Source organism: Poeciliopsis prolifica, unplaced genomic scaffold (genome assembly GCF_027474105.1).
Source record: "Poeciliopsis prolifica strain line A6 unplaced genomic scaffold, Auburn_PproV2 SCAFFOLD011, whole genome shotgun sequence".
Taxonomy (NCBI): Eukaryota; Metazoa; Chordata; class Actinopteri; order Cyprinodontiformes; family Poeciliidae; genus Poeciliopsis; species Poeciliopsis prolifica.
This window is the reverse complement of record NW_026562386.1, coordinates 6,872,036-6,885,336: the sequence shown is the minus strand read 5'-3', so window position 1 is coordinate 6,885,336 and position 13,301 is coordinate 6,872,036. Positions and strand designations below refer to the sequence as shown.

The following is a 13,301-nucleotide window of genomic DNA, read 5'->3' as shown; positions in this document are numbered from 1 at the left end:
ATTTTCTCTGACGTTGATTCCTTGATTATATGAAAAAATAAAATATTTTTTTTATGTTATAGAGGAGAAAAGTGTATGGTATAAGCTTTAATTATTTTTTTTATTTTTCTTTATTACAGAATAAAAGAGAGTGTTCTGGAATTAAATATTTCTCAAATACTTTGATGAACATCATAATTAAATGTGTCCCGAAAAGTAAATTTGCATTTTTATTTTAAATAAATGGAATCCCTTTTTTTTTTTTTTTACATTTCTCTTACAAGCTTTGCATTAAGAACAATTAAAACAATAATTTACAGAACGGCCACTGTGAGACTCAATAATCCAGCTGAAAATAGAGATAGTGTAAAATGAGAAGAAAAAAATACAGTCATTTACAGATCATTTAAATCTTACATATTTGTTTAACTGGCTAAAAAAGTGAAATGCAAACTATTATAGCTGATCAGTCTAATGTAGTAATGATTGAGAATTAGATTCACCAAGAGCTGTTTCCTCTCTAATCATGACAACAGCAGACTGATGTTTTGCATCCACAAACAAAACATACAACAAAAATACAATGAAGTTTTCTGCAATATGTCACAGAATCTCATTGTTGTCAAACTGCTAGATCAAAATTACAACGGATTTTGTTTCATTCGTTCATCGACTTATTGCACATTAAACAGGCAACACCATCACTTGATGCATATTTCATAAATATGTTGCATTATCTCATCTATGTGAGCCACAAGACACACTATTTAGATCTGTCTCGATGCAACGCAGCCCAGTGTACTGCAGTAGTATTTCCATTGCGCAGTTGTCAGGGAAAGTGCACTACAGGCCTGTGGATAGCAGGAGGTGTGGCTGTAACTTTAGAGCGGGGGAGGGATTAAAAGCCGTGACGAGCACATGGTGAAAGGGTGGAGAAATGGCTTTGTATGGGGTTGTCAACAAAAGCGTCAGCTGAAGGGAAACCGGCTCGTGACACTGGAGAAGCTTCTGTGTGCAGAAGTGAACTAGATAGAAATCGTCCTAAGAGTCATCAGCGCTCTCTAAGGTGGCCGAACTTCCATAATACAGAATAAGAGCTTAGGAAAGACTCTGAATTAAGTAGTTTTGATCTTTGCAACAAATACTAAAAAAATAATCACAGGATATTCTAGGAAGTCACCTTTGACCTCAATCCAACACAACCAGGTTTAATATTTCTGAGTTTGAGCTCTTTTTGGTGCACTATGATTCAAATATAGACAGTGCAGACTGTCTATTGACAGAAATGACCCTAAAGAGCAACCATATATCTATATCGTTTAAATAAAATGGACTTCCTGCTGTGCTTTTGTGGCGCAAGCAGGAATACTGGTTCTACTTGCTCCAGTTCTGTGGCTGCTTCCCTGCAGGATGGTGTCAGCCCCTCTATAACAGGACATGGAGAGCTTGACATCACAGGCCAGCACTCCATATAAGCACCTGAGCAACAACGTCATGGCTCACCCCAATATGAAAAGCGTGTGATTGTTTTCCACATGAGGCCCAGTGCAGATAAAGTAGGGTGGGACTATATATCCGCAATGAAGACTCTTTTCTCACTTTAACCAAAAGCAAGGCAGACTGTGATTGTTGTTCGTCTTCTGGCGTATTATGAAGGTAAGGGTTTTTAATTTCCATATTCACTTTCTGCCAGTCTGTACTGCCGCTAGGTCTTTACTAATATCTTGCATGTAAAAGTTATGGAAGCTTTGGTTTGCACAACGCTGGAGTTTAACGCTTTTATTTAATGTGGTTATTTTACTCTCTAAGTACACCTGCTTATGTTTGCTTATTTTCTGAGTCTGACTTCATTATTAAGAATGACTAACAAATTGTTTGAATATTGAAGCATGTGAAAGATATTGCTCTTATTCACCCAAATTATTAGAGAAATATAGAGCACTAATTAATGTACTGTTAAAAACAGATTTCTCATGCAAGTTTCTCCTTCCTACATTGTTTTGTTACTTTTTTATTTTTCCAAAGATCTAAATATGTTGGATAACTATTTTCATGGCTCATTCATTGATTTCTTTGACTTTCGAATAAGAATAATTTGGTGGCATATTTTGCTTTTACTGAGCCACTGGCATTTTCAGATAATATTATGCGCAAACTATTATTGCTCACTGAAACATTCGACTTTCTCTTTATTTTTTAACTTCTGGAGCTTTAGGTTTTCAGGTTACCCATCACATTCATTTTCAGGTACATAGCTCCAGAAGAAATAGTCTTACAATATAAAATCTATTGCTAAGCAGTGATACTTACTGTTTTCATTGTATTTTTTTGTCCATTATTATTTAAAGAACAATTTACCCCTAATAATATAGATGCTGATTTGTTAATTCTACAAAGCTGCAATGATAATGATTTTCTCTAAGCAATATAGTGATCGTGATGAAATCTGTTTTTCTCAAAGCCGATTCTTCAGGCGACATCGTCTCCGCAGGACGTCACCCACGCAGCTGCACTGCTGGCATATCTGAACCATCAGAGGGATCAGGGCATATTCTGTGACTGTGTTCTCAGGCAGGGGCAGAACTCAGATCAGCTGTACCATGCACACAGGTGAGCATCGTTTTACTACACACAAATACAGCAACATTTTCAAAAGAGCAAAAATATTCAGAGATATGTCAAAAGATTATGAAAGCGTAAGTTCCCCTTACAGATGTTTTTTGTTTTAGATGTTTGTTTGTTTTTTTGTTGCACTTAAATGTTTCAGCTCAATTACAAAAATGATAAAGAGAGAAAATACTATCCAGTCGCCCAGATCCTATTTGACAAAGTCACACCTCTCTAAGCATAATAATTGCTTAAGCCATCATTGACAGCAGTAACAATGTATGGCATTAGTTTTTATTAACATGAAGCATTTGTAACATTGTTTACTTCACTATGGAGGAGTTTAGTCCCACTTGCCTTTTTTTTTTTTTTTTTTTTTTTTGTCTTTCAGCCAAATTTACTGACTTTTTGAAAATGGACAGTCAGTTTCAGCTCATTCATAATGCCATTGCGACTGAATCATTCTGGACCAGAACATTTTAAAACCCTTTATCGATTGTCTTTTCCCCTAAAGCCATTGAGAAATGGAGTTGGAGTTATGCTTTATATGATTGTTGTGCTGCACAACCCGAGCAGTTTTGAACTCAATACCACAAATGGATTTTTCTAGCAGAGCATCCTTGCAGAACTTATGGTTCCATCAATTAAGGAACCATGAGGGGTTTTGGTTTTCCAGAAGTAGCATCAACTCCAGACAACCGGATTACCACCATCAAGTTGAACTGCCAGTGTGAAGATTGTGATCTGGCTTTATTTCTGATATTCCATATAAGATGGTAGGCCACCGGTAGCAAGGTTGTTCATAGTTACATATTTGCTTCATTCGTGGATAATAGCTGTCATTGTGGTAAGATCCAACACCTTAAAAAATCCTTTACAGACATCTAGCTCTCTAGGACTGTTTCTTTTTCTCTTTAAAAGTTCTTTAGATGGAGTAGAGGATAATATATTGGTTTTGAGATGTTTTTGTCAACTTTAAGTTCTTGCAGAGATTCTATTTAATTGATTTCTTCATTTATTTTCAGCACTCAAATTGAAAAATATTTTTTTAATCCCAGAAATCACATTTTGTTGTTACTCAGACACAATTTTCTTCAGGAGTTGCTTTAGATGATGATAGCTTTGGGAGGAAAGGCTCCTGTAGCAGTCTGTGTTGCAGTCTCTGACTGAAGACACTCTTTGGTTTCATAGCAGCTTCATAAAAAGGAAGCTCAGGGTTGCCAATAATTTCCTTAATTTGATGAAGACTCCTGTGCACAATAATCATAATAATGTTGCTAGTAGTCCCCAGAACAGAACCGGCCTTCTTTAACAGCCTTTATAAATCCACGGCTCTGATGCTGCTACCCAAACAGATGATGGTAGAAGAGATGATATAATATATAATGAATATATGCAGCATCTTATTACTGAACAGATAGATTGTTACTTCTACTTGTCTGGCTATAATTAGACATTTCATTGGCTTGTGAATTAAATTCAGCTTTCCTAAAACCTGATTTATCATAACTAATTCATGATTTAATAATTGCCATTTCTATTTCTTCTGTGCCTTTAGTGAATCTAATCATGGTTGAAAAATGGCTTTTTGTATTGAATCAGGGTCTCTGTCATATTAAAAGTTGTTTGAATATATTTCAAATAACAATGCAAAGCTACATAGGGGCAAATACTTCTTTACAGCACTAAACTAAGCTTGACTCTTTGCTCTGCCAGGTGTATCCTGGCAGCCTCCAGCCCAGTGTTGGCATCCATCCTGTCCTCATCGGGTGCCCTGGTGGAACTACACGATCCAAGTCTCTCGGACTCTGTGCTACCTTCCCTTTTGGACTACATTTACACTGGCGTTCTTCCATGCCCTCTCAGCGAACAGGAACATTACAGACTGCTCTCTGCTGCCTGCCAAATGCAGATGAAAGAACTGCAGGATGCTCTGAGAGCGAACTGGCTGCAGATCCAAGGGAATGCTGAGGATGATAAAAATGCTCCCGTTATAGTTGAAATGTACTCATTTAAAGAGACAGAAGATTCTTGTAAAACTGATTTTGAGACCTTCAAACACCTTCCGTCATCAACCACAGCATGTAATTTTCAAAGCCATGAAGCAACTAGACATTCATTACTTAATGAGATATTTCAAGAACCCCGGGTCACTTCCGATGACAGTCCTGAAAATGATGAAAGAAAAATCAAAAATCAACATGTGAATGGTCACACAAGAACTGACTTGGCTGCTTTCAATGATTTAAATACTTTCGGTATTCTTGGAAGTATTGACAAAGACAATGCAGGTGACGACAGACAGGTGACATCGCCGACCCAACGGAAATCTTTGAGGTCCAAAGATGAGAAAACTCTGATGCATGACTTACCTGGAGTAGATGTGCATCATTCACCAAACTTTGTAAAACCAGACATGAGACAGAGAACCCCAGAGGAAGACCTACTCAGGAGGTCTAAGGAAAGAAAGGGACGCTCTTCATCTCCGTCATCGTCGCCATCCCCATGCTCTGAGGCGGTGCCTGTCATTTGTCACAGCAGCAGAGTGGCTGTCCTGCAGCAGTCAGAAGACTCTGTGTGGCCTCACAGTGAAGCATCTCAGTCTTTTGTCCAGCCTCCCTCCAAAATCGCCGACTTCTCACTCTCATCAGGCATAGGCAATGACAACAGTGTGGAAGCAATTACCACTGAGTGCAAAGATCAAAATGGAGCACAAAGTCAGGACCCCAGAAGCACTATAAGCCACATTAGCTGTGCTACTGACCACAAGGTGGACAAGGATTACAACAGCAGCAATGTGCATCTATTTAAATTCAATAACACCTGCGAGAATGCATCAAATAATATGAACAATAACAATCAGACCGCCCGTCTGGATTCTTTGCAAAGTCACACAGAATATTATGGAGAGTATGTGGTCCAGAGTAATGTCTCAAGAAGAGGCTTAAAGCACCAAATTGAAAGAGATTATGATCCTGTTCCCTCCAAAAATCAACACTTTGATTGTTGTCAGTGTCAGAGAACATTGTTGACAACTTCAACACAAGAGCAATCAATACATCAGGGAGCTGCAGTTTCACTTCTCATGGAGGTTGAAGACACAGGAAGTGCTTCTCCGTGCGAAGAATGTCTTGAGGTGGAAGTGAAAAGGGGACCCAGTTACTCCAGTATCTGTCTTGATGTAACAGATATGAAGACAAATCACTGTAAGACATCTGGACCTATAACAGACTGGTACACAAAGATGCACAAAGACGACAAAAGCAGAAAGGATATCTCTGACAAAGTCAGTAGCACACAAACCAAATTCAGATTTATCACATCGCAATCTGGATTGACTGATGTCACTGACAGTTTCTCTGCTTCGAAATGTGGCAAAGTGGTGGAACGTAGAAAAAACTCATCCTCTGAAAACACGGAGCCATGTTCCTTTGTAACAGCACCTCTGGACCACAACTTTTCTGGCACTACAAGAACCTCTGGTCAGCTAAATCACCGGCATCTTTCCCATCAGGGTGAACCATGTGACGACGCATCACTTCAAGATTTAAATCACAAACACCTCAAGCCCTGCTTGTCTCCTGACTCGAATGAGTTAGGTGATGAGGTTAATACTCCTTTTTCAGGTAAAAGATCACTGAGTCAACACTTTTTAATAGAGACAGAAGACCAGCCAGACATAAACACCAAACATGATGAGCTGCCTGTGTCCTGTCAACATGGACATCACAAAGAAGAAAAGCAGTTTGTTGTAATGGATTCAGCTGCAATCCTGAGTCCTGATGATGCACAAGCAAATCAAGATTCCTCTGTAGCCAGAGCTGAGAGGTTAGATGAGGCTGATGGACAGAGAGACGTAAAAAAAAGAAACCCATTTGATATAAAACTATCCCAAGCAGGACCCTGCGTTACACAAAACATTAGTGTGATGGAGGTTTCCAAACCCGAAGAGCATGAGACTAAGAGCAGCTCCACTCCAGTTTGTTCACCTCTTGGTGAACCAGAATGCGATCGAGCCTCAAAGCCATCCACTGCATCTGTCTGCATACCTTCCACCCGTCCAGCCTGCATGCCAACAGATAGGTCAGCTCATCTGTCATCTCCCAGTCACCAGCCTTTCCAGTGCTCTTTGTGTGATCGCTCCTTCAGCCAGAGGGGTTCTCTGAACAGACATGTGCGGAGCCACCTTGGCGTACGGCCCTTCCCCTGCCCCTGCTGCCCGATGACCTTCTCACGCCAATACCGTGTCACAGAGCACATGCGTGTTCATCAGCGTTCTGCGCTTGGAAATGGTTTGCAAAAGTCCTCTGTAATAAAGGACTAAAGGTCACAAAGTGAGAATTGATTGACATTTTCACAGTAAATTCCTAAGAAGGAAAACTGACAGCTTATTTGTGTCGGATTTTGATGACCTCACTTTTCTCAGTTTGTGGCATTCTTTGGACTCCAATGCAAACATGTAGCAATGAAGGCATTTTAGCCACTTTTTATTCTGATCTTCCCCAGATTAGAATAAATCTGTCCTGTAACATTTTTAATTTATATTTCTACTATTACAATTATTTTTGGCAGCTATTTTTCTTTGAAGTCCTCTGACATGCATAAGAATGCATTTGTTATCTGACATGGAACTGCAGAGAGAACTGCAGAGATGTTGTAAGCTATTACCTGTAGAGCAGATGCTGGGAAATTGGCAGCTTCAATTTTTTATTTTCTTGATTCTAAACTAAAGCTACAATTCAGCATAAATGTTTGTTTCTGCAGTGTGTTGAAGACTTTATTGCTCTCACGAGAAAACAAAATATGTCTACAAAAGCTTCCCCAGTCATGGAGAACATAAAAGCCACTTTGCTAAATTTTCTGGCTGTTACCAGAAAGTTTTTTGGGGTTTTTTTTTGCATAGCAAGTCCTTCAAAATCTAAGAAATTACATGGCGGCTTAGTCAAGCAACAGTTTTAGCATTTTATATTAGATTGTCACACAGATGTTTGTATTTATGCAGCTGAATCCATACGAAAGACTATGTTCACAAAACATATGCTGTTAATTTAGCACAAACAAGGTGGTGCTTATCAACTCAAAATCTAAGTCAGTGTAGAATATGAACTGACTCATGCAGTCTGTTTCATATTTTTGGGATATTTCTCGTTTAAAAAAAACAAAAGGAAAACTTCAGATTGTGTTGTTTTTGGGGGGGAGTGGAGAAGGAAGTGTTGCTAAAAACAAGTTTATTGCTGTACCTTCTGCTTGTACCCTTCTGTTTATCTTCTGGTTTTCTACCTGCCTTATTTCTGAAGCACATACAGAAACTGTCAGTTACTGACATGCATAAATCAAATTGTCTCAAGGAATAGCTTTCAAGATCTTCTGGAAAGCTCAAAGAAGAATTGACCGTAACCACTTTTCTGATTTCTTGAAAGAAAAATGTAAAGAAAATAGAGGGAGTTTAAAACTTCTAAGCTGCATCCTTCTTTTCTTTGGCACAACCTGGAAATTCAAAGGTATTCCAGGAAATCCCAGGATACCTTGGAATTTCACAGGTAAGACCAAGTGAGCTTATTGTCTGTCCTGGGATCTAGGAAAGCTCCAAAAGCAGAGATACGGTGGTAGCTAATGCTTGAAATTACAAATCTATTCCTAGGAGTTGTACTGTGATCTATTAGTCCATTTTACTGAAAAATATGTGATTAATTCTTTTCATGGACTCTGTTTCTGTTACTCCAGTGTGATCCATGTCTCTGCATTTGTGCTGCTGGTTTGCTGTGAAACTTCACCTAAAGAAACAAAAGAGTCTTGAGTACATGCCAGGATGTCCAGTGTCCTGTCAAGTTTATTTTAACAGGTTTCTCCACAGTTAACTTGTGGAATAACATTTTTGTATGAAGTTTAAATAAAAAGAAAAAACTCACATGCATGTAAAATGATAATGTTTCTGCTAATGACCACAATGCCAACAATGCCCCGCTGACTTTTTATTCTACTATGAGACATTCCACTTATGACTTTAAAAAAAAACAACATTTTAGATTTATTTGTTTTTTGGGTGGGGAGGGTGGAGTAGTTGTCCTATTCTTCTGTTAAGGAACACAGAAAATATAATTTCATAACATTCTAAATTAAAGAAGCAAATAATCAACTATACAATGAAGTTTCTTTGAAAAGCATTTATTGGAATTGTTTGCAGCATTAAGAATAATAGTCTACCTGCCTGGTTTTCCTTCTGCAACTTTATTTCTTTTGATTGTTATAAAACTCATACTTCCCGCTGTACTTGTATTCTGTGTCATTCACTGAGTATCTGAGCTTGTGTATTTATGGGATTTTCTTTTTTCTACAGAAAATATGACTCAAGTCCGGAACTGTCAATAAAATGATGACACTTTTTGACATGGGAATGCGTTTACTTAGTATCTAGAACACCGGTTGCATTGTAATGACTACTATGAATAAGTATGCTTACAGGTGTTGACTTTAGAGTTACAGATCTGAACATAATTCATGCCCACGGCCAAATCCAGATACGGCAACTTGTTACTGAACATGTGGTTGAAGTTCCACTGAAATTGGGAACAAGTATTTCTGTAGAAAACTAATTGTTACCAAACTTTGCCTGTGTCGTCTTTTGTGAAACCTGTAGTGCATTGTAACATCTGAGGTTAGTAGCTACTTATATCATTTTTTTTCTAAGTATGTTGCATCTTTGGAAACATGTGGTTGCAATGATAACTGCTTGTTTGCACTTTTGTATATTTTGCAGTTAATTCTAGGTACACTCTGGTACAATAATATGCATTTACATACTGAAACATTGTAAGGGTTACACTGCAAACAATACTAATAAAAAGTCAACGTAGTTGACGTATTATTTGTAAATGAACTATGAATTACAGATTAAGTTTTTACCTCTTGGAAATCTGTCCACTGTTGTAATCATTGGGTCAGATGACGCAAAATTAAGATGAAGTGAAAGATCAACTCCTGTCTGCAGCTCGGGGCAGCGGTTTGAGACAAAGCTGAGTGTTTTTATTTTGATGACAGTGGCTTTCAGTTTCTGGCAGTGAGACACCGGACTAGTCATACCACACATTATTTGATTTATTTGTGTTGTGTTGTTTCCAACTACAACTACTGCCACAAAGAAAGCACAATCTCTAAACATCTGTTAATGGATGAGAGATTCTCTGTGTTGCTGCTTGATTTGCAAAAGTTTGGACCTTCTTCACTTTTCATTCAACTGGCGCTTCAGCCGCTGTCGTCGTCATCACTACAGTGGCCTAAACAGAAGACAAAGAATGCTTGAATTAATGGAAATTAATGCTGTACCTATGTTTTTAGTAAGGCAGACCCTTCCCAAGTTATAGTTTTAATCAGAGATGGAGTATTATATCATTATATCTCAGTTTACAGTGATTAAAGTTTATTTAGGGATCATAACAAAACCTCTGCAAACTGGAAGTTATTGCAATCAAAAACCTACAATATTAATCAACCCAAATTGTGTTGATGCTAAAGTAAAAAGGGGGATTAAAAGAAATTATGATTATTATCAAAATGCTAAACACATTCCTTTCTATAAAGTATTTATTAAACCCGAAACACCAAATTATTTAAATGGAAAAAAATAACATAATCAAAGCTCTACCTAAGCTGATTAATAAATACACTTTTTTTTCAAAAACACAGACTAACTCTTCAGGAGCCTAAAAGAAGGAAACATGACACACAAAAAGAAATTAAATTGTAAGGAATAAACCTGAACATAATGACAAATAATGAAAAACCCCAAATAAAATACAAATGAAAGCCAACAGCAAAAACACCTAAAATCTAAAATCTCTAAAAAATATATTTTGAAGAGACTTAGTGGAAAATCAGTAAAATGAAGTGAAATCTAAGACGTGAGTTGTTTTGTGCACTACAGTGATCAACACATGCTCACACCTCAGCAAAATCCCTGAGATGAAAGGCAAGACAATTGAACGAGATAAAAACAAAGACAAGCAGCCACAGCAGTACAGAATGCAGTAGAGCAGCATTGCAGGGACTTAATTTAATTTGTTCAGATCAAAGCTCTGAGTTGTTGTACCTGAGTCTTTGTTGAACGGAGGGCGGCTCCTGCAACCACTGACATGGTGATAAAGATAATTGTACCCATGAAGCTGTACAACAAAAAGACTACCTCCAAGGTCAGTCCCATAACCTAGAAAAACAAAACGAAACGCTCAAAAACACAAAAAAACATTCATTCTTAAATAATAATAAAAACTGACAGACATTTTGACGGAGCCTGACATTTATCCAAGGCAATCATTCAATCATACATACAACTTTTGTTTGGGCTTTGTTTTAAAGAGCCACAAAGCTAAACCTTTGGACGTAAAGATCTGTAACTGTCCTCAAACTAAAAGACAATGATAAATATGAGACAACAAATTATAATCAAATATAAATTTGGAGTTTGAATTTTAGAATGACAAGAAAACATTTTTTGAAACAATAATTACTGCTATATGAGATCTCCAAGGTATTTCAATGGCAATGTCGGTATCATTGTTGTGTTCGTCATCACTACTGTACTCATAGTAGAGGTGGAAATTCACGAGCATGATGAAAATTGTCCAAAAACCCCCGAGCGTCGACACGATGCTGAGAGCAAATGATATGGTCACCTGAGAACAGAGATGATGGACAAGGTAACAAAAACATCTAGTGCAAACTTCCTTAACAAGGAGGCTCAACTAAATCCACTGGTATTTTGGAAAACTTACGGCTTTCTTGGTGGGTCTGTGCTGTGTCACAATATATAAAATCCCACAGATGGTGAGCTTTAAGAGGCAGGAGAGACAATCAGTCGATTGGAAAACGCGACGCTTACAGCTTCTTCAGAACAAGGTCACTTTGAGAAAACCACCCACCAATATTCCCATTAAAATCTCTGGAGGAAAGACCATCCACATGTGGAGAATGTAGACGTCAGAGTAGGTGGCAATGGCAACAATCACCGAAGACGCCCCAATGACCAGCATAACCGTCTACAAGAAATTCACACACAACCTCTGAAGAATGACTCTTCCAGTCATCTTCAACCAATAGGTAGTCTGAAGTGTGTGTGTGCGTGTGTGTGTTCTCCTTACTCCAACGACCTTGGGTTGACACCTTAGGAAGCGGTGTAAAGGTTTATTCCCTCCCAGTGTGAAATCCTTAGTGGTTTCATTATTCCCATCTGGTTCACTCACAGGGCAGAGTTCAACAGACATCTAGGGACAATGAAATACATAAAAATGTGGCAGTATGTCTGAAGTCTGTATTAGAGATCCATGCTGCAAAACAATTATGACTTTTTATTATTTTCAGTAAAATAATAAAATAACATTTTGTCATGAAAAAGTATATTGCTGTGGTTTGAGGGTGATGGTGGGAGAATCCAGTAACAAGCCCATACATTCAGATGAATCTTACTTTTTGTGATGCATTGCTTCTCTTGAGTTTAATTTCCGAATTATCAACCCAACACGAGAAACTGCAACTGATTGCAGTTGTTTGAGCCAAACAACTAATAAAGGTACTTATTTTAAAATTATAATTGAGAGTAGCAACTGGGAGTTTATGTGCAAAAAATGTTTTTTAACATAAATACCAGAATTTACATATTTCTCTGTTTGATTACATCATTTTTAAAGACAATCAAATGGTGTGATTGGTAACTTTTTTAATTTAATTTTATTTTTTTCAAACTACTGTTTTACTCTTACATTTCTCGAACGCTTAATCTTAATCTTAATCTGGTTTGAGTGGTTCATTTCTGGGTATTCTGCCCATCTGTGGCTTCAACAAAGGAAACTCCCACCAAGTTATTCATGCATTTCACTGCTGTGGGTTTTTAACCTCCTCAGCTCGAACGATACTGCTCACACACACACACACCACACACACACCCCCACACACACGCACCCCCCCCCCCCCCCCCCCCACACACACACACGCTTTTGACCGCAAATAGAAATAATCCCTTCTATGCGGAAAGAAAATTTCTCTTACGGCAAAAGCGCGAACATGAACTAAGAGCAGAAAATCAGACATGGGAGCTGTCTAGTTTGAAGTCGTTAGCAGAGTAAAGCTAAAGCATAGCAGGAGAAAAAGCCAGACCGTGTGCAGATGTGGGCTCAGTGCTGCGGGTTGGACTTCTTGTTCCAGATCAGGAGAACATCTGGAGTAGTTGTTACATCAGTGGGCGGTCTGTGGCTCATCGTGACCTCTGAACCCCCTGGTCGCCTCTGTTTGTCGTCCAGTAATTGCTGCCCGCATATTAAATGACAACATGTCAGACGTCCACCTGCAGAAGTGTTCATACCTCTCAAAATATTATATGCGTGTGTGTTTGTGTCACATAACAGGGAGAAAAGGTTTGAGAGGTATGAACACTTATGAACACACACACACACACATATATAAAGTTTGATATATTTGTGTGTCTGTTGGTTCATTCTGTATCAGGTCAGTGAAGTTAGTTCTTATTTCTGCAAAAATGCAGAACTAAAAGAGACGGTGATGAAATGGTCTGTGAGATTACCGAGCAACAAGAGACGATTTCCTGTTTTTGTAGAACTGCTGCATCTGTTCACCCTGGAGGTTCTCCACTCATGAGGCGTAAAGAAATGCTAATGCACGCGAGAGTAGTGTGGGAAAGAAAAAGCACCACAGGGAAGAGACTTTAA

At 38.3% G+C, this 13,301-nt stretch overlaps 2 protein-coding genes across 4 annotated transcripts; one reads left to right on the top strand and one right to left on the bottom strand.

Moving 5' to 3' along the window:
• The first annotated feature begins 1,505 nt into the window (after positions 1-1,505).
• Positions 1,506-6,977, top strand: LOC129364242 (hypermethylated in cancer 2 protein-like). Its single transcript, XM_055036783.1, has 3 exons — positions 1,506-1,635; positions 2,441-2,589; positions 4,303-6,977. The coding sequence occupies exons 1-3, from the start codon at positions 1,630-1,632 to the stop codon at positions 6,908-6,910; spliced, it is 2,763 nt and encodes a 920-aa protein (XP_054892758.1). The 5' UTR covers positions 1,506-1,629; the 3' UTR covers positions 6,911-6,977.
• Positions 6,978-8,735: 1,758 nt separating this feature from the next.
• Positions 8,736-12,953, bottom strand: LOC129364251 (uncharacterized). Of its 3 annotated transcripts, none has more exons than XM_055036799.1 (7): positions 12,733-12,953; positions 11,721-11,843; positions 11,502-11,618; positions 11,355-11,411; positions 11,091-11,255; positions 10,673-10,786; positions 8,736-9,860 (listed from the first exon to the last, which is right to left on the bottom strand). In XM_055036799.1, exons 2-7 carry the CDS (start codon positions 11,841-11,843, stop codon positions 9,813-9,815), a joined length of 624 nt encoding a protein of 207 aa, XP_054892774.1. In that variant the 5' UTR covers positions 12,733-12,953; the 3' UTR covers positions 8,736-9,812. The 3 variants fall into 3 exon arrangements, with proteins under 3 accessions (XP_054892774.1, XP_054892773.1, XP_054892775.1); XM_055036798.1 differs by lacking the exon at positions 12,733-12,953 and adding an exon at positions 12,625-12,724; XM_055036800.1 differs by lacking the exon at positions 12,733-12,953 and having other exon boundaries at positions 11,502-11,642; positions 11,721-11,802.
• Positions 12,954-13,301: the final 348 nt, after the last annotated feature.